Source organism: Strix uralensis, chromosome 5 (assembly GCF_047716275.1).
Source record: "Strix uralensis isolate ZFMK-TIS-50842 chromosome 5, bStrUra1, whole genome shotgun sequence".
Lineage (NCBI taxonomy): Eukaryota > Metazoa > Chordata > Aves > Strigiformes > Strigidae > Strix > Strix uralensis.
The window spans coordinates 37,275,369-37,298,041 of NC_133976.1; the positions used below are offsets into that span (position 1 = coordinate 37,275,369).

The 22,673-nt window shown below is 36.3% G+C and overlaps 1 protein-coding gene across 3 annotated transcripts in view; it reads right to left on the bottom strand.

Annotated features, from left to right (window-relative positions):
• Nucleotides 1–2,267: 2,267 nt before the first annotated feature.
• TAFA2 (TAFA chemokine like family member 2) overlaps nt 2,268–22,673 on the bottom strand; it is a 177,888-nt gene continuing 157,482 nt past the window's right edge. Inside the window, exons 1-3 of one of the 3 annotated variants that reach the window (XR_012629199.1) lie at nt 13,641–17,289; nt 11,479–13,046; nt 2,268–4,360 (exon numbers count right to left, since the gene is read on the bottom strand). Coding sequence is in view for 1 of the 3 variants with exons in the window: in XM_074870447.1 (XP_074726548.1) it covers nt 4,349–4,360 (12 nt within the window). In the remaining 2 variants the exon portion in view is untranslated. Of the gene's footprint in view, nt 4,361–11,478; nt 13,047–13,640; nt 17,290–22,673 lie in introns of those variants that run through there. The other 2 variants (XR_012629198.1, XM_074870447.1) reach the window with 2 other exon arrangements.

Genomic DNA, 22,673 nt, shown 5'->3' on the forward strand with positions numbered 1-22,673 from the left:
CCACCACTGCATTTCTGTGTTCTGGCTTTGGACCAAATCCCAGAGACACATGAGACAGACCTTTCCACCACTATAGAGAACAGGTCTGAGGACCTGCTGTCACCACCACAGCCGCAGGTTTGGGATGCCGACTGTACCCCAGTGCCCCCATGGAGGATCCACATTCCCAGAACCTACATCTCTGGTGATGAAACCACACTACAACGGTTTTGCCTAGCCTGGCATCCCACTAACAGCAGTCTGAGAAAGAAGAACATTCATTCCCTTATACAATAGTTTCCAGCTGTCACTGTCAGTGGTCCTCCTGCCAGATGGGCTTCAGGTAGTTTTGGATTAAGAGATATTGGGAACACTTGTCATCACCTGTCAAAACAAAGTTGTGGGAAATTCAGCCTTTTCATATACGACCTCTTGTAATCACCGCATAAACAGTGCAGATGAAATCAGAACAGCCATGGAAGACATTTTTTCTAAAATATTTGCAATGACTGACTGTAAAGTGGTAACAGAAAGTTACATAACCTCTTACAGAAACAAGATCAATGATGTAACTTAGGAATCTTTTCTCATCCTAGAAGACAATAAACAGAAAAGTTTTTCAGGGTACAAACTGCATTATAAAGACTAACAAAGTCATTACGTGATCCTTATTATTCAATTTAATACCAGTGAAACCATGAGAAATCATTTAATACCATCAGATTGTTCAGGTGTGACATGTTTAATACACAGTTATCTAACTATTGGCAAAAAGAAACTAGAGATTAAGGCAACACTTCTCTTACAAACCAAAACTGTGCTCCTTTTCCTTGCCAGTATCTTGGCTAACAACAGATGTGTAAAATTCAAGGCATGAAGGAGAAGGCAGTATATCAACAGAAAGGGATGCCAATCACACCAGCATTACCTGGAAACTATAAAAGCCAGCTGTACAATTATAATGAGCAAAACCCCTGCATATATTTTTAGGAAACCTAACAAAATAACATGCTTTATAGTAGATTTTTAGATTCAAAACAAAACCATTTGATGCATTCTGTCTCCAACTTTAAAGCATATAGATAATACAAAAAACAGAGCTGCATTGGCTTGTGACGTACTGAAACACTACACCAGTAACGTTCTTGAGCAGAGCTGGAGGAGCCAATATTTAAAAGATATAGGATAAATAGGAAAATTTAAAGGATACAGGATAATAGGTGGATTTAAGGGTAGTAACAGTGGTATCTGCAGAAGTGCTCTTTCAAAGGTTAGCACACACTTATGACCAGTAAGCTATATACAACCAAGATATAGCCTTGAATGTTTTTTTAAGCTCTATTTTAGTTTATTAGATCTGATTTGGAAATTTTTTTCATTAAGACTCATATCAGGATTTCCTTTATATTTTGTTGAACTGATCCAATAGTTCCTTTTGAAAGGTTTGAACAAAGCAGGGTTTTCTTTCCCTGTCAATGCGTTGCCACGTGGAACTGCAGAACAGGAACCCATATTCTGCAGTTCAGAGTTATTGATGATTACTGAATTCAGAGGGTAACATGGATTTCCCTCTGATCATAATGCCTGGCAATCTTTGTTATCAGATTAAGCTGGGTATATCAAATAATCTGGGAAGTAGTATATAAGGAACAAAGGAGTAATTGAAGCAGGATTCATCTTTACATGCCTACAACATGCATGCCCATAACTGGTCTGGTCACCTGTACTCCATTTTCAAAGGCAGTGCTAAAACAGGCACTATGGACAGCTGAACTGTTGTTCCCAGCTTGCTTTGAGATGCACAAGCAGAGTTCAATATTAAACTGCTTTTTTTTTTCTTTTAAACAGTTCAACAAATTAACCTGAAATATTACCTTTTCAGGAATGTCTACAATGTTCTGTTGCTACTGAAAAGGTCTAAATGAGAATTTTTCAGGATTCTCACTTTGTGAAGAAAAAACCACATTTTTATTCAGGCTGGCCTGAAAAAAAGAGTATGCCCACCAGAATTTCCCATGACGATGCTAGAACAGTTGTGCTAGATATGAGTTTCCTTTGGGAAAAGACCTTTCAAAGTTGTAGAAGATATTCCCAGCTCTACTGAAGAAATGCAAAATTAATACAACCCTTGAGATTCTTACTCACTGAAAAAAAATTATTTTGTTCCATGGGTAAACAGAATAGATCTCCAAAGCGCACATCCATACAGGGAACTCTATTTTATATTACAATTTTATTCACTTGCTATGAATATTCACAACATTAATCTACTGCAGATAATCTATTCAGTATATTTGAAAATCCATTTATTTTCACTTATTGATATGCATGTGCTACACTTGTATATAATACAGTATTTTCAGTGTTGGTTTAAGAACAAAGAAACAAAGAAAACAATATTGAGAAGCATGATGTAGATTTTTGACCAAAGAGAGGCCATATTCAGATTTTACAAAACAGCACATTTACACTTTGCACTGTCCCAGACAACCTCTTTAAGATGCTACCTTCTGTCCTGCACCTGTTAGCATGAATCTATACAATATTAATCCATCCTAAAATACTGAGATACCTAGTTGCTGCTACAAACAGTTTATCCTAATTAAATTTTAATCAGAAAAGAATATCTTTCCCTGCCAACATTTTTTATTATTTCTCAGCAGAATGACAGAATATACTTCTCAATTTTATTCCCAACAGTCATTTATTTTATTTAAGCTCTCCTGTGCAATAATACAGCAGAGGTAATGAAATGGTTTTGGAACAGCAGGGGCTACTGTGACAGGCAGAGCACTCCAGGGTGTTCATTCATCATGGAACTTAATATATAACTACCTAGCCATGTCAATGGTTTGTAATGATAAAATAATTTCCTTCTTTTTCTGGGAGTATGGTAACCACACAGGACTTTTAAATAAGGTTGCCTCTATATATTTTTGACTACCATAAAGAGTGTGTGGTTTTCATTTCAATGCACCAAAGCATACAGTCAGAACTCCCTCAGCCTCTCCAGTCAGCATGCTTATGCAGTGTCACTAAAAGGAATTGCCAAATTTCTGTTGTATCAATATTACAGATGGTACAATATACATTAAATGGAGTATAAAATTATACATTCTGTAATAACTTAGAAAAAATCTCATAGATGCTTAAGGCCTTTAAATATTGATGATTTTTTTATGTAACAGCACATCACAAAGTTCAAAAATTGCTACTGAAACAAAAACTAAAACATAAGTGTGATTTTGGCAAGGATCAGATCTGAATTGGATGACTGTAAGCAAGCAAAACACCCACAAACTGTAAATCTGGGCGGGCACTAGGACTTTTTTCCTTTATAGCAAACAGACTGAGCAGACATCTACATAAGCATCCAACAGTACTTAGGTTCAAGCAAGAGATTTTATTTTTAATAAAAAGACAAAAATTCTGAATGATTACCATCCATTTTCATAATTGCAAAACTCATTTACATCCCTGCCTACCTTTATAAAAAGGGATGAAATACTGTCATTGACGGCTTACCATGAATTTCAATGAATTGAAGGTTGGGAAAGTAAAGTACATATCAGGAACACCCATCTCCTTCAAACTAAATGGAAATGTATATCTTAAAGGTATAAAATGCCTTATAATGGAAGTGTTAATTGAGTTTTGACCACTGCCAGAGCTGCAGTAGTTGGTTAGCCTTAGGGAAACATGTCAACCTGAATGTACATTCTAATATGACTGATGTATTCAGATAACTATTACTTGTCAACAATAATTATTAACAATGGATATATATTTCCATTCCTATAACAAAAGCAACTTCAAGATGTTGAAATATGTACCTTTGAGAGCTCCAAGATTAGAATACAAATAAAAATGTCTAAAACTGTGCCATGCCAGAGGACAATTTCTGCAACAGAAATTTAATTAAAGCAGTGTGCAGTTCCACCAGCAATCTGAATGGTGGACCAGGGATCATTTTAGAGAGAAGGAACCATTACATTTTGGAGGTTGAGTTCATCAAGATGAAAAGCCACCGGTCTGCAATGGAGAATCCAAAAGATTGCTGCTTCTCTGCACCCTTTGAATATCAACTCTTGTGATTACAGCTGCAAATTCCTCAGCAAGTGCAATGTTACAAGTGTACACAGTTCAATCAGTTGAAATCTTTGTGACACAGAAGTTCAGAATAACTTTCCAGTAGTTTTGATCTCAAGGCTGTTGCTGATTACAAGCCAGGTTCTCAATGAAACAATTGATTCTGAAGGATACACCCCAGCAGTATAAAATTTTACTTCAAGGATTGCCTGGAGGAATTAAATTCCTATGTGTTGTATTTAATGTTATCAGCCTTGAGACTGACTTGATTTGTCTTTAGCTATCGGGTTACCTGTAAAGAAAAAGAAAATCAGAAAATCAAAACTGTACATAGAGAATCTACTTCCTAAGTACTGGAAACTGAGACTGAAATATAAGCTCTCTGTCCAGCAACACTCTTTCAATTGTTTTTAAATAAGTGAACAATTCTCAATGGTATTAGATGGGATTGCTCCCCAGGTCAAATTGTGTGTTTAAGTGCTTTGTTGGAATTGGACTTGACAAGGAGAAATTGAAATATGACCATGCTTAAAAATATAATAAAAAAATCCAAAGGTCACAAATTACCAACCCACAAATGTCAAAAGCATTGGTTTCAAGGAAAATTTCTGTATTCTGTTCATCCTTTTCAATGTTAGAACTTTTGTATGGTACCAACTATGCTTTTAAAATGTTTGCCAGTGAGTATAACAGTGACTGATACTGGAGATGTATTCTTCCATTCTTTTCATGCTACTTTAAAACACAAGCACAGAATCATAGAATCATTTAGGTTGGAAAAGGCAATGTCCTGTTAAGGGCTAAATGCATCTTAGCAGGCAATAATCACTTAGTGGAGAGACAGGACAAAAATCATGCATGCATAAACAAGAGAGAGATATATCCTGTTATTCACAAGGTATAAAGTAACTACCAAGGAGTTCACTTAGAGTGGTTTCACCCCACCTAACATGATACAGAGTGGAACAGAAGGACCACAGAGAAAAGAGTGGGAGACAAAGCATTTCACAGTAATTGGATTTTCCCTGTGTCTGATTTGGATTTTAAACATTAAAAGAAAAAAAAAAATCTGTCATATCAAAGAAACAACTTTGAGGAATATTTCTGCTGTGTCAGTGGATACAATTAATGATCATGTAACATTTTAATATCAAATTGTGTCAGGGGGACAACATCCCAACTCTTGAGGAACAAGCCATTGGAACGGTCACAATACCACTTAATGACATCAAGGGGCATATGCTTTTCATTTTGATCACAGAGAGAAGGGTCATGCTCCTTCATGATGAAACATTCTTTTGCCCTCAGCAAAACTGTTTGCATACAGCTCTCGTTGGCTCTGCAGAGCACAAACGTAGAGCAGAATATTAAAAGGACTGTTCAAGGAGTTCATTACTTCAGTTTGCCTTCTCCACCAAGTTGTTTCTAGGAACTGCACTTAAGAAGGCCATAATAAAATTGTGCTTTGTGATTTTTATGATACGTGGGTTTATTTATTACAGTGCTCTTATTTTGTTTTGTTCTTGCTGTTGGAAACAGCCTCATGTGGCCCCTTCTATAGTAGAAGATTGCCTGAAAAAATAATGAAGGATTAATTTAAAAGTCAGGCAACATATTTCTATGCCCTGCACCAAAGCTTAAAAGTCTGACACAGCACCTTATTATCATTTATTTTTTGTTTTATTGTGACATGCTGGAATTCTACTCATGGACCTAGGTGCCACTGAGCTACATAATGTAAAATACACATCTTCTGATCCTATCCACAGGTGGATTTTTATTAGCTTCACTTGAGATATATATGTAGGTAGGTAGGTAGGGGGGAGAGAGAGAGAGAGAGAGAGAGATAAAAAAACCTGTGGTAAATCAACTGATGCAAAGCACACTGAAGACAGACCAAAGAATGTGAGACTCCCAAAGAGGTCATGTAGATGCAGGGTCAAAGCTTCTTACTTTTCCAAACAGAGTAGACCAAAATAAAAGCAGAATCAGAGGACAGTTTCCTCAGAGGCACAACTGGATAGGCACTGTCACTGGAACTCAGCTGAATTCTCTGTTCTGCCTACATTCCCACAGAGTAGACTTTTGCTATTAAAAATAGAGGATGCCAGCTGACTTTTGAGAGTCCAAGTTGACTGTGATGCTGCAATGTGCCCTTGCTGCGAAGAAGGCTAATGGTATCCTGGGCTGCATTAGACAAAGTATTGTCAACAGGTCGAGGGAGGTGATCCTTCACCTCTGCTCAGTGAGAGGCCACACCTGCAGCAGTGTGCCCAGTTTTGGACTCCCCAGTACAAGACAGACATAGAGCTACTGGAGAGAGTCTAGTAAAGGGCCACCAAGACAAATAGGGACTGGAACATCTTCATATGAGGAAAGGCTGAGAGAGCTGGGACTGTTCAGCCTGAAGAAGATGAGGGTCAGGGGAATACCTGTACAAATACCTGAAGGGACGATGCAAAGGAGATGGAGCCAGGCTCTTTTCAAGTGGTGCCCAGTGACAGGACAAGATGCAATGAGCACAAACTGAAACACAGAAGGTTCCCTCTCAGGAAACACTTTTTTATTGTGAGGGTGACTGAGCACTGGCACAGGTTGCCAGGGAGGTTGTGGAGTCACCATCCTTGAAGATATTCAAAAGCCATCTGGTCCTGGGCAACTGGCTCTAGGTGTCTCTGCTCGAGCAGGGGGGTTGGACTTACAGATGTCCCTTCCAACCTCAAACATTCTGTGATTAATTATTTCTATTACATCTACCTCTGTCAATGCATGGGCTAAGGTGATAAACTGCAGCTAGCAAAAAGAGTATTTTCACAGATACATGACTGCTCAGTTACACGGTTGTTTGGAAGTGCAAATGTGTTCTCTTCAGTCACACAGAAACTCACTAAAAATCACAATCTGCAGGACTATCTGCTCCCCCCCATCTAGCTCTACAACTGTGTGTTGAAAATATCCCTATAAAAGCAACATACACTGTTACATAGAATAAATTGGTGATATAAAGAAGAAAAAAAATTAGATAAAGATCCAAAACTCTGCTCTATAACAGGTGGCTAATCATATACGAAGGGCATTTTGTTTATCCAGACTGCACAGGAAGTCAAGCTGCATGTTCTTAGTTTTTTTACGATTACATGATTGCTTTCCCTTGCCAGAATTTTTATTATTCTGCCTGCCGTCTGGTTTTTTTTTTCTTTTTTCCTGTTAACTTATCTTTCTGTTAACTGGAACAATGCTTCTCTGAGTAACACACATAGTGATCCACATTTGCCTCTATGTAAGAAGGTAATACTTGCTATGTGCAAGCACAGACCAGACATTAACTTTAATGGACATTATATATCCATACACATTGGGGAGAGAATAGACCTCTCAGATGCTAAAGGCAGTTTCATAAAGAAGCAATGAAATTTTAGCTAATATCTAGTGATGGTATTCCCCAGAAATGCTTAATGTTGGATATAGTAAAAGCTATTTGGTTTGAGTGGCTGGGAAGCAAGGTATTGTGCCAAAGGTCTTTATAGGAAAAGGGGGACTGACAGCAGGATGTGTCTTATCTTTAAAATCTTAAGAGAACAGTAACACATTGAATGGTTGCAAATCAAGTCTAATCAATTTTTCAGTTAATAATTAATATGTATGGAAAATTAACTTTGCCACTGTTTAACAACACAAAAGAAGAAAAGGACATAAAACCTTTAGCATCCTAGGTGTTGATCTGATTTAATTTGTTCATTCTTGGAACATAATTACTCCCTTTATGCTAATATATTTTTTCATATGTCTGTTATATCATAAATACAATGCATTAGACTCTCTTCACTTTCTTGCACTAAATGTGCAATTAAAGTATAATTACTCTGCAGTTGCAGACTTTTTAATTTAAATTAGTGAGTGGCTGCTGTAAATTGGATGTAATTGTATGTGAACTCACTTGTTTTATTTTAGAACACAATATATGATTAAATGCAACTGAAGTTTTCCACATTTCTTTTGCTCGCTAAATGTTCAAAAGAGATTCAGTTTTTTGGGTAGAACATATTTGCCAGGGTAAGACAGAACAGACCAGAGATGAAAAGACCTCAAAGGCAGTACATTAGAATAGCTACCATCTCAAGAGATTTGCTGGACAGCCTCCATTCCAGTGCTGCTGACAATGGTTGAAAAACGTCCTCACTTGTGAAATCCCCTCAGCTGACAGGTGTAGTACAAATCTTCTGTTTATTCAGAGAAACAAATGTCTCGCTAATTATCTGCTAACTACAGAATAGTTTATGCATGCAAATGAGGCTCATAATTGATTATTATTTAATAAAGTTAGAAGAAAATAGATAACAATATATGGTATATTGAAATAAGTGAAATAAGTCCTGGAACATTTCATAACACAAGTTTGTACATTACTATTTTTTTGACTGGAAGCTCTTTCAATTTTTTTCTATGTTTATCGCAAAATCCATATTAAAAACAGATTCTTGAGTTTGGAAAGTCAAGCAATTGAAAGTTAGCAACTGCCTTTCTACAGGTGCCCTTGAACTCCAATTCTATCTCTTTTCTATCATGCACAGTAAACAACAGAATTTAGTGGAGGAGGAGTGTTGGAGGGAAGCCTATTATAATGTCATCAGAACTATGTATCAATGCAAATGCAGAAGGGGGCAAATTTTTAAGCCAGTGTTTCTTCCCTCCACAGATCATTCAGCAGTATGATGGACCCTCTGTTCCAAGTTTTCATCAAAGAATATAAATAAACACAAGAAACAGAAAGAACTTAATACTGGGGTTTACTTTTTAATTAGAGCTGTTTCATCAACTGTGTAATTTCGTGTTTGTGGTCATAGCTTGAGTGTCATCTGAACATACTCAAGAATCATCAAGCTATCTTTCTCCTTTTTTTTTTTTTTTTCCCTGAGATAGATAAGACAGAGAAAGGAAAGCAATTAATAGCTCACCTTGAGCTAAGTGGAATTTTATGAGACAAAGAAAAGACATCTTGGCACCCCTAGCATTCTTCTGTAAAATATTAAAGGTCTGTGGGAAACAAAAATGGTGTGGAGATTTCTAGCAAAAAGGGTCTCACAATTATATTTAATGACCAACATGAGATAAGCTAAATACAGGGAATGAAACAGGAATTCGTTAAATAAATGCTTGAAGAAAGAGGCCTAAGAAATGGCTTGAAGAAATGCTTAGCTATGGATTATCCTCCAAGACAAGGAGATAAGACAGAGATGCCATACCAAAACAGCCCTTATTTGTATGCAGTACAGTTCAATCCATTTTGTGTCCTTAATTTTATATTCTTTCTTATACTGTATATAAACAGAAAAAAAAAATAACAAAACATGATCAACAAAGTGATTCTTTAGCAAACCTCTCCTAATAAGGAACAGACTTGAAGGGGGCTGTATTAGTCATATCAGTCATATTTTTCCATGACATAAATAACTTTGTTTTGGTTGTGAAAACCTAATATGAATATTACAATGCACAAACGGAAGGGTCCATACAACCAGAAACAAACATCTGCCAATGCATTTTTTCCACATGTCCTTTGTGAATGAGGTCAAGGTCAGAAATTAATCTTTTGAACAAATGAAAGTGCACTATTTCCTGAAACTTCAAAATCCATACAGTGTGTTTGCCATGCACTATCATTCACATGTGGCTTATGAAAGCAAATGACAGTTTGCATTGACCTTTGTGCATGTTTATTTGCTGAAACAGTTAAACTTATAAGCTTGGAAGGTGCTTCTGATCTAATACTACTACCTTGTACCAGTGATACTCAAAAGTACTTTGCAAATGTTAACAAAAGACAGGCTCACAATTTCCTCACAGCTTGAGAATCCTGTAATTTATTTTCTAAAGAGGTGGGAAAACTGGACAAAAAGAGCTGTTAAGAACCTTTTTGCAATAGGGGTCCTATAGGTGTATGCACTTAACAGCAGATAGGTGTGGATTTGGGTGTTTATGCAAGATAACTAAGTTTCTGGGGGCACAAGGAACCATTTCAAAAGTCGTAGAAATGTTAAGGTGATTCAACTATATTTCAAGGGTATAATTGATAAAGTAGCTGCAGCAGAGAACTGTGAGTTAGGAAATGGGCCTTTGTTTCAGTATCACAGACCACTATTTGGCTTGGGCTAATGACTAAAAGGCAAAATTTGAGTGATTTATGAGCAATTTGGAAAACAGGTATTTAATGATAATTATATGGATTCATTTACCTTCAAGAGAAGGCTACATATTTATAGATATTTTTTCAAGTCTTCAGATGTTTCATTCTTGCTCATAAGACTTTGGCCCTACCTAACTTTTTATATCAAGACTCAAGAGCTTTAAATTTTCCCCTTAACTTTATTATAGGCACTGAAGTATGAAAAGTATTAGTCTAAACATGTTCCCAAGCCTGTAACTGAGCAATTTAGAATTCTAGATCCTTCAGGAAACATCTCTAGCTCATTTCATTAATTAAACAGAACGTTTCCCAGTACACTTAAATGGCTCAAAAGTTTCCCATGCGTTTGATAACCACCAGACTCTAAAACTTTTAATTCTTTCATACTTTTATTGCACTGTGACTAATCAGAATTGCATTTGTGATTATTCTTGTGCTTAGGACCTTCCATTAGAAAGAAACAAACACGTTGAAAATTCATTTCACACAATGCCATTTAAAGTATAATTCTGTATTTCTTGTTTTCCCACTGTTCTTAATGATTTCAGCAGGACATTTTTGGTGTTAAAGTGAAGATCTAGACAATCAGTGTTAAAAATTGTAATTAAAACTAAAAGGCTTTGGAAACCTTTCACATGTAAATTGAGCTTTCTACTCGCTCCAAATAATCTTAAAATTAGGACTGGAAAAATAGGTAAAGGAAAAATACTTTAGAGCATGCCATATGTTCCTGAAAAAGGCAGAGTTCTTAATCTTAAACATGGTTTTAAGATTAAACAAACATCTAGCATATTTTAAGAATATAGTGGAAATACCCCTTTCCCAACTTTTTCTGAATTTTAAGTAATCCAGTATGGGATGCTGAGTTTTCAACTACAGAAAAACACCTAACTGAATGTACCAAGACGTACTTCCTTTCTAAGTGCTGTTCTCTTCTCCAAAGCATCAGTTGCTTTCCCATGATAGTGAGTAACTTAAGTTCATCAACTGGGTCTACCTTTAAAAGGCGAGTGAGTGAAGAAAGATGTTTTAAGGCTCCCAAAAACATCTGACTGACATGCTGAAGCTGCTTAGGAGTGCAATGCAGAGTCTTTCCAACCACCCTCCTGAAACCCTGCCCAAATAAGCCAAGATTCCTGGGCATCTGCAGCAAACTAAGCAACTACAATGAGGAGTAAGATACAAAAATTCCTGTTAATACTGTGTAAACCTGTATTTGTACACACCTGCTGCTCTGTGAGTAATAAACCAGGGCTGGAACACATTTTCTGGAGTTGTCTGACTCTTTATTCCTCAACGAACGTTCTGGCCCTTCCTTAGAATCCGACCAAGACTAGGATTCATCACAACTAGTGCTCCAACGTGGAGCCAGAATATTTTGTATGTGTGGAAAAATCAAAAATTGTCATCAGGCACAGCAGAAACCTCCTTTCTCTACTTCTCCATTCGGACTTGAAGACTTTTACACGTTTGCCTAAGAAACAAACACATGTCAAGTACTACACTGTTATGGAATTAGTTACAGAAAACAATACTGGGAAAGATGGAATTTTCTTTAACTTACAAGGAAAAGTACAAAATTACAGGAAAAAAACATGTTTCAGAATCAGAGGAATTTCCCTTAGCGAAAGAGCATGGTCTCAAAAACACTCCCAAGCAGTAACAGTAATCCCAAAGGAAAAAGTTTAAACATACTCAAACTCACTGATTTTTCACCAATACGCAATGGAAACTGATAGATAACACTAATTTTTGCAAGTATATCAGCAATCTTTAACTATGATAAAACAATAATTGAAATGTTCGTTAAAAATAAGTCCATGGATAGACCTGTGGTACAGAAAAGAGCCATGCAGTCAGAATACAATTCTTTCTAAATTAAAGATTTGACTGTGTTCTTCCCATACATTTTTAAAGTAAAAACAAAAACCCCAAAAAGTTACAAGTTCAAAAAATGTGAGCATTCTGAGGAAAACTCTACTTACAGGCATTTCTATGGTTAGTAGGTTACAGAAAACACCGTAAAATAACACATGACACATTTCAACAGACAATATTCAGCTCAGACAGATAGCTCCTTATCTAGATATCTGAGGTAGTTTTTGGACCTGCTGGTAATGACTGCTTCCGGAAAGAATTGCACAGCACTTCAAAAGATCACCTAGATTTCTTTAAATAATGCTTACAAAAAGGTTATTATTTTCTTTTTATTTTTTTCTTTAGGCTTTTTAACTTCAGTGTCATGCTGCAGATCATTAGACATACATTACATGATTACACTTGTAACTTTGATAACTTGTTGCTTTAATAAAATCTCTACACATTTAAATACTATGAAACAAATTAATATGGCTCTGTATTCATATTTCCTTGAACTTGATAGTTTACAAAATAAACTTAATTGATACAACTCACTGGGACAATTATCACAGTGTATATCTGATGAAGACATATGAGCTATGTCAAGGCTAAATCTAATTCATTAGTCTTTCAAATGTGCTTCATTATTATTCTCTTCCAAAAGATAATGCCACTATAACGCACATACCTAAACTTTCTCAGTGTTTCTGTAACTCAGCAGAGAAACTAAGCTTATGATAGAATTGTTTTAACGTCACAAAATTTTTCATTTACACACAACAGTTTTATATTAAAAAGAAGACTTAAACCTAAACCATATTTTGCTTTCTGTAACAGATAATAACTGTAGCAATTCAGACAAGGATATATCCTCTTGAGGTTTTTGTGATGATCACAACTCCATAGTGGGACTGCAGCATGGCGGCATAAAAGACTGCAAGACAATTAATTAAATAAATGTAATTTTCTTCTCTTTTACATCACTTATTCCATTTAGTCATCTCAAGTGGGAGATAAAAACAACCTCCTTCCTTTTTATAGATGAGGAAATTGATGAATAATAAAGTCATGCTACCCTTCCAACTGTGAGAAAGTAAATGGAGCAAGAGGGATGGTAACAGAGTCCCTCTGTCTTTGGCTTTATCTGACCTCATTTACTTTAAGAAAAGCCTACTGTTGTTCTTGATTGGAAAGGAAAACCTGTAGCAAGCAGTTTCCTAAAAAAAAAAAAAAAACCCAAAAAAACCCACCCAAACAAAACAAAACAAAAACCCAGCCTTGTTTTAAAATTAGGATGAGGTTTTAAATTGCCTAACAGGTATAACAGATTTTCATCTTTTAATATATTTTTCCAGAAATTGGGTAAGATTGAACTTCAAATTATCCCCACTAAAAAATCAAGCAGTCTAAATGCATCACATCTTTTTCTTCTTTGGATGTTTATGCTGTTATTTTTTTCTGGGATTTTGAATGGAGAGTAACAAGCATTTGGACAAGATCAAAACAGAAACATAAATTATTTCCTTACCTGTAATTTTATCTTCTCTATGAGGGTACCTGCTGCTCTGTTAGTGGAGTACTGATGTGTTTTCTGCCTTTGTCCCAAGCTTCAGAGATTCCTCTGGTGATTTTTCCCCACTTGCTTACCAGCTTCCACTGCTGGCATTTTGAGTGCAATCACATTTGGCTCCAGGAATACTGCCACAGCTGAGGGAATATAAGAGAACTGAAAAACAAGTTAGAAAACAGCAGAGCAATATCCAGGCAGGAAAAAAAAAAGTTTAAAAACATGAATCAGTCATCAACTTGAAACCCTTCGATCATTTTCCGCTCTCTTTCCATCCATTCAGAATCTCCACATGAAGAAAAGATTTTCCCATGCTTGGAGAAATTTTAGTCAAAGTAGTGGGTGCTGACAGAGTAGTGGGTACCCATTCAGAGAACATAAAATTATTTTAAGGCAATCTAATTTTAACTTTCTCTGGTATAAGTACCCATCACGCCATCACTCTAATACAGATAAGAAACAGAATAAAGATGGCATATTTGGAGGATTTCGGAAAAGTCCCTGTCACCCTGTCTGAAGTCTTAATAGAACCAGGGAAAAGGAAGACTCAAGGGCTTTTCACCTAAAAGCTGCCATAGATGATCAATTAGAAGGCCTTCTCATTGCCCAGGAAAAAAATACAAAAAGTCTGGTTCATTAAGAAGTAGTCAAGATTATGGTTGCTGATTCCCAACTAATAGTTGTAGTCATCTTGGTAATCACAGAAGAAGAAGAAGGAGGGAAAAGAGCAACTAATACTGTCAATTTAAAAAGTAAATAAATTAAACACAAAACAGAGAGCATATCCACCATCCATGCTTGAAGTTGTGTGTAGATGACAAAATTTCATTGTCAGTCTCTTGCATTTTTTGCATGTAATGGTCACAAGTTTCTGTGGCATTCTTGGAAGAAGATAGGATGACACTGGTATTAATTCCAGAAAATGATGGCTCTGATGCTTTTCCCTGGCGTTTGCCCTGAACTCATGATAAACAGATGCACATTACTAGCATCATTCCTGAACTGCTTAGAAATGTCTTCTTGCTTGAGCATTATGAAGATTTCCAGGTGAAAGTTACAACTTCCTATAACTATACTGGCAGTCACCTTGATACTGGTTTTGAACTTCATGGTTCACAGAAAAGATGTATCCTGTCAAAGGAAAAAATGAACTTTAGAACTTTAACTAAGAACCTTCTTTGGCATTGAATTTAATTTGTCTTTTTTAAAGAACCTGGCCAGTTGTCTTCATTATCTTCTGACTAGTATGTGACCCAAGACAAGGTAATTATGAATGAAGCAGAGTAGGTAATCACAATTAGACACTGGTATTCTAAAATCTGAAGTAATGGAGGAAAGACCAAAAGGCTCTGAAGAGGTTGTTGCCTTCAAATTTCAGGAATGTAAGTACCAATGATGTGCTTTCAGGCCAAGAGAGAGAAAAAGGATTCTGGTAATTTCTTGAATGACCCTCCAAAAAGAAAATGGTTTTGCAAGTAATCAGCTTCAAATCTGCCAAGTTGCATTGTAGGAGAAAGTATCCTGTTCCTTTTTTGTACTTTGAAATTATTGAACAATAATTATTAACAACTGGAATTAGAATGATGCTTTGAAGATGATAAATTTGCTATGCTCTTGTTTTCCAAGGTCACTCTGAAAAGATGACAAGGAGGACAGAGGCATCTCAGAATTCTAGAAAAGTGCATTTGACTGAATTGGTAATAGCACAAGAAGAGGTAAAATCATTTGGTCTTTTTTTGGCAGGGACATGTTACTGAGTCACAAAGTTTGAATTCAATATGAAGAAACAAGCTGTTGTTCTCCAGGCTGGCATCAGTAAGATATTTTCTGGCATTCTTGAACCTGAAGAGGCAAAGCTGTTTTGGACCTCTTAAAATATGCAGCCCCATTAAAATTCTCAAATCTTCCATTACTACTGAGTTTGTAGATACGTGTTGGTTAGACACAATCCATTGTTTCCTTGAGATCATATCCATCTTCATAAACTGGAGACACACTTGTGTTCACTTCTGGTTTTAGAGGTCTTACCAATATAATTCTACAGGTCACATCATACAAAGAAGTCACAGTAAAATGGATATCTTGTGGCTTCACCCAGAACCTCCAGTTCAGAGCTCTATGACATTTTTCACTGCAGATATGGAAAGGGATAAATGACAGTCAGGACTGTAAAATCAGAGAAGGAATCATCTGTGTATGCTAATAATGCAGTAGAAGGAAGTTCAAAGTCCATTTTATATAACATATTACGTCCTTTGGAGTCTTTTCTCCATACATAGGAGTAGTGTCTTTCCTAAGACAAACCTGGTGTTCATCAAGGTGGAAGATGGAGTAAACTACAAGCTATAAAAAGATGAACAATTTTGAAATTCTTATGGAAATTAATTTTATGTTGGTTCTATTCTTTTTTACTTCAGTCCTAGACATCAATCTTCCATTTATTCTTGTCTGAAATACATTTTTTTCTTCATTTTGAACGGCTGTCAGATAGGGCAGGACTATCTTCATTATTCTTGTGGAGAAATAAGATTTACAACCATGCTTTGCTCTTCAAGGGAATAATATCTGACTAATCTGATTTCAAATGGTTTGAGAGTTGTTCATTCCTCCAATGGTGACTGTGCATAATGGTCTGTATGACTGACTTTCTCCACTTGATATTGATTATTGTCCATTTCCTTCCTTCCTTATTCAGAGGCAGAAAAGCAGAGATGTGACAGGACAGTACTTCTGAGGTTTTCTATAAACAGTCCTAATGAGTAAGGAAATACCTCAAGAAAACTATGGGATTTTGAAGAACTGAAAGTAATACCTTTTGGACAGTTGGGGACCACTTTTTCACTCCTTTGTATCAGTTCTGCAACTAAGCAGTGATGCACAGTTTGTGAAGCCTGTGCCAAATACCCATGGAAAGAGACAAGAGTTCTGCCTGCAGCTATTTAGGTAGTAGGTAATGTGAGGTTTCAGAACGCTCCAGTCCCTCTGAGCTGAAATGTATCATTTCTGACTTGCAGAAATGATCCAAAGAAGCCCTTACAGACTGCAAAGGAGGGTGAGATGAGGAAGAAGCACTAGTTTTAGAGCATGCCAGCATGACTCACAGGATACTGGCATTTGAATATTGTCTTCCTACATGGTAACTTGTAAGATGGTAGAAGCTGACAAAGATTTTCCAGCAAAACGAAAAAGGACTGCTAGATATTCAAAGAGCCTCCTTGCACAGCTGTGAAAGGTAAAAAAGACTGCCAGAATGGAGGTGCAAATGAGAGTGGAAACATCTTTGATCTCGGTGTCAGGACTTTTCCACTTTGTAAAGTGGAGAAAAACAGTAATTTACATACAGTCTTCAGAACTCATTCTTATTTTCCATCACAGAGGCAGAAAATTATTCTTCAGACATGAGGTCAATATCTCAAACATGCCAGCAAAGGACAAGTTGGGGGGAAAAAGAAAATAAAGGAAAATAAAACACGAGTTGAATCTTTTGGGACAAAGGCAGAAAACCTCTTGGCTGGACCGATGGAGTGGAGGATTCCCATGTGGAAGAAAGTAATTCTTGCAAAAATCACTGATTAGTTAATTAATGATATGCAACTGAAATCTATTTGCATTTTTCTTTAAATATTACAGAAGTATTTTCCTTTGATTTCAGAGTAATTCTGTCAATTTTCACATTCTGCAGAAGCTAAAACGATGCTTTACAATGGATGCTAGCTGCAGTCTTACCTTAGGAAAAACTGTTTCCTCATAAAACAGTATAAACCACAACACATGTTATTAACACTCTGCAAGTGTGATGAAGGGATTGCAAAAGATGTCATTTCTCATTATTTGTACAGTGTGTCTACTCACAAAAAAATTAAAGTAACCCTTCTGAATAGCTAGAGACAAGACTCAGTGCATTGACAAGGAGATGCAGCAAGGGATTGAAAAAAAATAAGGAAAAATTGCAAACCTTCAGGCACAAGCTGCTAAGAAAAAAAATAAAAATACTATTCTGTTTTTAGAAATTATTTTCTTTCAAGTAATGCATTAACAGGTTCACTCTTTCCAAAAGAGCTGTACCTATGAATATTGCCTTTGACCCATTCTCTCTTTTGATCTTCCTCACTTTCAGTTCTTAATATCAATATTCATAGGACTCAAAGTCAGAGCAGAACTAAACGAAATTTGAGACTGAAAATGTCTTGGGAGTTGAATGTTTGGATTAACTTCACCTGCCCAACAAGTTTTACTGACCTTTCAGTCTATCACTTTGCTTATAACATTTCATACCACAACACTTCTTCCTTTAATTCTTTTCACAATAACTTGTTTTGTGGGTATTTTTAATAAGTACATTTGCCTTTGGGGAAAAGACTGTGACTTGTCTAGATTCCTGTGACCTACAAATGAACATCATCAAACTGTAGGCCTTAAACTCATGTCAAATGTAGACTTGCAACAGGAACCTTTTCATAGGGTAGAACTAGGCATGCCAACTTCACATTAAAGAAGTAAATTTGGTATATAGCAGCTATTTTTAAGAAAATCAGTGAACTGTATATCCCTGAATACTGATGATTCCTTGTAATATATTGGCTGGAATGCTAACTATTTTCATCAAAATGTCCAAGTGTCCCAAAAGATTGGTGTTTAGGTGCCCTACAAAAAATACAGAGCTTCAATATGAAAGAATTGTGATGCTAGATAAAAACAATAATTACTAATACAAAAAGCTAGTTTGACCCCATAAAATGTCCTCCTATTTCCATTACCAGCTCATTTCCCCCTGAAACTTGTATGTACTTATAGGAAAATGTGTACGTACCACTTATTGCTATTTTAATGACAGATTAGATACAGCGGGTCTCTGAGTTAGCAATGAGAAACATGCTGAGACAGCTGCAAATTTCTCCTGGTGACAGATTAGCCAAAGGCATGGAAAGAGATGCCATAGCAACAAAGAGGCTGTCAGGAGTGCAATCACTCTTTTCCATGGGTAATATTTTCCTACAGTCTGTGCACTTACTTATATTGTAATCACATCCTTTTTATGAACCACAAGGTATTACTAGTCACTGTATATATGTGTATTATTCCTATAAATCTTCATCTGAAATTAAGGTAGAAGGCGAGGAATCTATAGACAGTTGAAGTGAGGCAGGTGAATAGAGCAGTTTTACAGTGAGGTTGTTTCTTAATTTATTCATACAGCCCCTTAAATAATATTAGAAAAAGCACTTCCTGTCATTATTTACTACTGACACATGGCAGATCATTGATTTATCCTGTAAGTATTTCATGTTTCACAGTGGTCAAAGCAAAAGACAAATAGTTTCATGCGATGGAAGTTAGTAGCAGTTTTACACTGAAAAAATGTCATGTGAAAAACACATTGCCTCACTAGCACTGACTGACCACAACTACCATGCATCTGACCTATCGGAAACATCCTAGAATAACCTATACACAATATTTATATGATGAATTTCTGCTTTTTCTAATTACATGTCATTACTACTGCTGTTTTTGAAAAGACAGGAGGAGGAAGAGGAATAAAGACCTGAGGGAAGAGGTTACCACAATGGTAATATTTCTTTTCAACTTCGGCAGAAAAAAACAGTAACACTTGTTCCATTTTTTTCCCCTGGGCTGCTGCTTAAAGAGTCTATGTATCGTGCAGAGAAGCACAGAACAACTAACATAGCTGTATTGCTAACACTGACGTCAGGCTCAGTTACAAGAAAAATGCCATTTTCTTCTCATATCCAGGGTCATATTTTAGCTCTCTTGTATTATGTTGTCTTACTCAAGCAGTGGTTATGACAGCACTGGTAGTAGTAGAATCACCACTAATGCTGCCTCCTGATATAGGGAATCTCAATAGCCCACTGCAAAGCATGACTATGTAAAGGTACTTAACAGAGGTCCTTTTATTTGTTGTGCTGAAAGGATTATGAACAGCATATTTTATAAATTGAAACATAAATAAAATTACTGCCTCTTCTTTCAGCAGCTGTAATTAATTTAGATACAATCCAGTATCTGCAAGTGAGAAAGAGAAGACAGGGTAAAAATGTAAGCAGTATTTACAGATAGCAACAGGACTGCATTGATTCAGAGTAGTGGAATGCACATACTGAACACCATTTGGCTTCATGTGCAGCCAGTCGGTGTGTTTGGATGGTACACTTTTGCCTCTTCCAAGAATGTTATTCAATTTTTAGTTTCTTTTAAACTCTGGATGCCATAATGTAAAATCAGATTAAATGGAATATTACAAATATCTGACTTCAGGCTCTCTCCAATATTGTTTTGGAATGTAGATAAACACTCTCAGTATGGATTTCTCTCCATCCTGGCAATATTTTTCTTCTTTTCACACTAGTCGTCTATCTCTGGTATTGATTTGGAAAGCAGATTTGGATTTGGAATGTAGATAAATATACTCAATATGGATTTATTTTTGGCCCTGTAATATTTCTCTTTTACTTCTCTCTGTCCTTGTAATTATTTTTTTTTTTGGTGGTACTTTATTTCTAATATTGGTTTGGCATATAGTTACATAGTAATATATTAGATATTGATTTCTTTCTCTTCTGTAGTGTCCTTTTCCCTGCATATTAAAAATAATAGCCAGTTTTCAGAGTGACAATTGCAATTCCTTCTGCCCCTCATAAAAGCATGGATGCTCAACTATTCCAGAAGTTGGATACTCATTTCCAAAAGATGGCTCTTTATGACCTGTCTGAAAATACTACTTTCACTTGTTTATAGGAAAATGTTGTTCACTTTCATCTTCTAGAGATTTTCAGAGGTTAATAATCAATATCTGCTATGCATTACATTTGACCTTTTTGGTTAATTTATAGTATTAGTATTAGTAGTAGTATTATACCAAGTCAGTTCTAAAAGGACATGCACTGGTTGTCAGTTTTTGCTGAATAATAGATAATGGACATGTTGCTCATCACGGTATGATTCACCAATTTAGCTCAACAGCTGTGTATTTTCAGAACATGAACACTTTTGAAACTTGCATTATATTGCATTTGACAGTGGTCAAAGTCCAAAGCTTCCCAAACTGACTAAGAAAGAAGGGGCTTTTTTGATCATCTTCCTACTGAAGATCACATCAAAGAGAATAAAGTCTCCAAGCCAGTATCTTCCTATTCAACGTTAAGTATCTAAATGTTAGGTGCTAAGCTAGTCATCATAGCTTTCCTTTAGAGTTATTAGGGAGACATAAGCACCTCCAGAAGAGAATTCATCGGACTTATCTTAGGACAAAATGAGTTGTCCTCTGGAATGGAACAATTCTCTCCAATACTAAAAAGACAGCCTAGATCTTAGGCTAGTCATCTCACTCTAGAGAGTCCTAACACAAGCAAAGTCCAGTAAATTCCAGTCCACATATTTTAAACAGAACTTAGTGTTAAACTATGCCTTGTTGCACAAGCAGTTCTACCAAATCAAATTAAAAGCTGAAGGACAAAGTACTATTTCATTACTGTGCAATGATTCAAAGCTGTACCAGGGGAGGTTTAGACTGAAGTATTTCTTTACTGAGACATTCTTTTACTGGAACAGACTTCCCAGGGAGGTGGTCGATGTCCCAAGCCTGTCAGTGTTTAAGAGCCATTTGGACAATGCCCTTATTAACAACCTTTAACTTGGTCAGCCCTGAACTGGTCAGGCAGTTGGACTAGATGATCACTGTAGGTCCCTTCCAACTGAAATAGTCTATTCTATTCTGTTTCACATGAAAAAATCAACATGTATTTCTCTATTTCTTCATAAAATATCAGCCCAGGGACACTTCCCCACTCCCAGACATAAGTGCACACTTCTTCAGTCATGTCGCAGCTCCGGGATCTCAAGATGAGACCCAGGATGCACCACTTTACCTGTGTTTCTGAACAAAAGACACACAGGTTTACAGGCTGCCCAGGAGCCAAAGCTGGTCCCAGAGTGGATGTGTGGATGTCTGGGGAACGGGGACCCCAGGAGGCATTGCAGCATGCACTTTCATACAGGTTACATGCAGCTTTTGATGCTCTTATTTAAAGTCAGCCTCTATTATAAAGATAATGGGCAATGTCCTATTCCTAAAAATATAAGCAGAGCTTGGCATCTGCATCTGCCCTTGAAAAACCCTATCCAGAGACCTCTGGTGTGTTATACACCCCATAACTGAGAGAAATATGAAATTCTTTCTCCTCAGCTCTTATCTGACTGTAAAATGTTGTTTTCCAGTCTTTGTAAAGGGCTCTTTTGTTTAATACAAACTCATAGCATCTTTTTAATGTCATTGTCAATTTTATACATAATACTGCTATATTTTGTAGTTTTCAACTGATAGGAAAATTCCTCTGTTTTAAACAGACATTTTCCTTATCTTGCAAAAAGGAAAGGAAACACAACCAAGAGAGCTTTCTGAATGAAAATAATTATAATAGAAAAAGGCGGTAAGAACAAAAAATATTTCAAAGGTTAAAAAAAATTCTTTGGATTTTTCCCTTTTTTTAACATTAACAGGGCAATGTGACAAAATTTTTGTGTTTATTTATCCAAACATTAAGGCTAGCTGTATAGAAAAAAAATTCAATTGCTTCCTCTCACAACAGTTTCTCAGTCTAGAGAAGAATGACACAATGTGCCTGGTAAATCTCAGCTATGCACATAATCCCTTCATAATTCTCCTAATGTGTTCCTGAACATCCTCTTTTGTTGTGGTATAATGCTCAGGAACGCAAACACGCATTTCTTTATATGAAGTCAAAAAAATTACTGTTTTAGCTAAATTGTCATTGCCTTTTCTCCCCTTCCTCTCCTTCAGGCTACATAGACCCAAAATAGTCAACTCTAAGCCAGCACAAGTTAACACAGTACTCATCGATACACACTTTCTCCCCCGTATTCATTCCTTTCCCACAGTTAACTCCGAATGTCAGTCCTCTCCCACTAATATGCAGACAAATTAGGAAAAACAGTTTAATCTTTCCATAATAC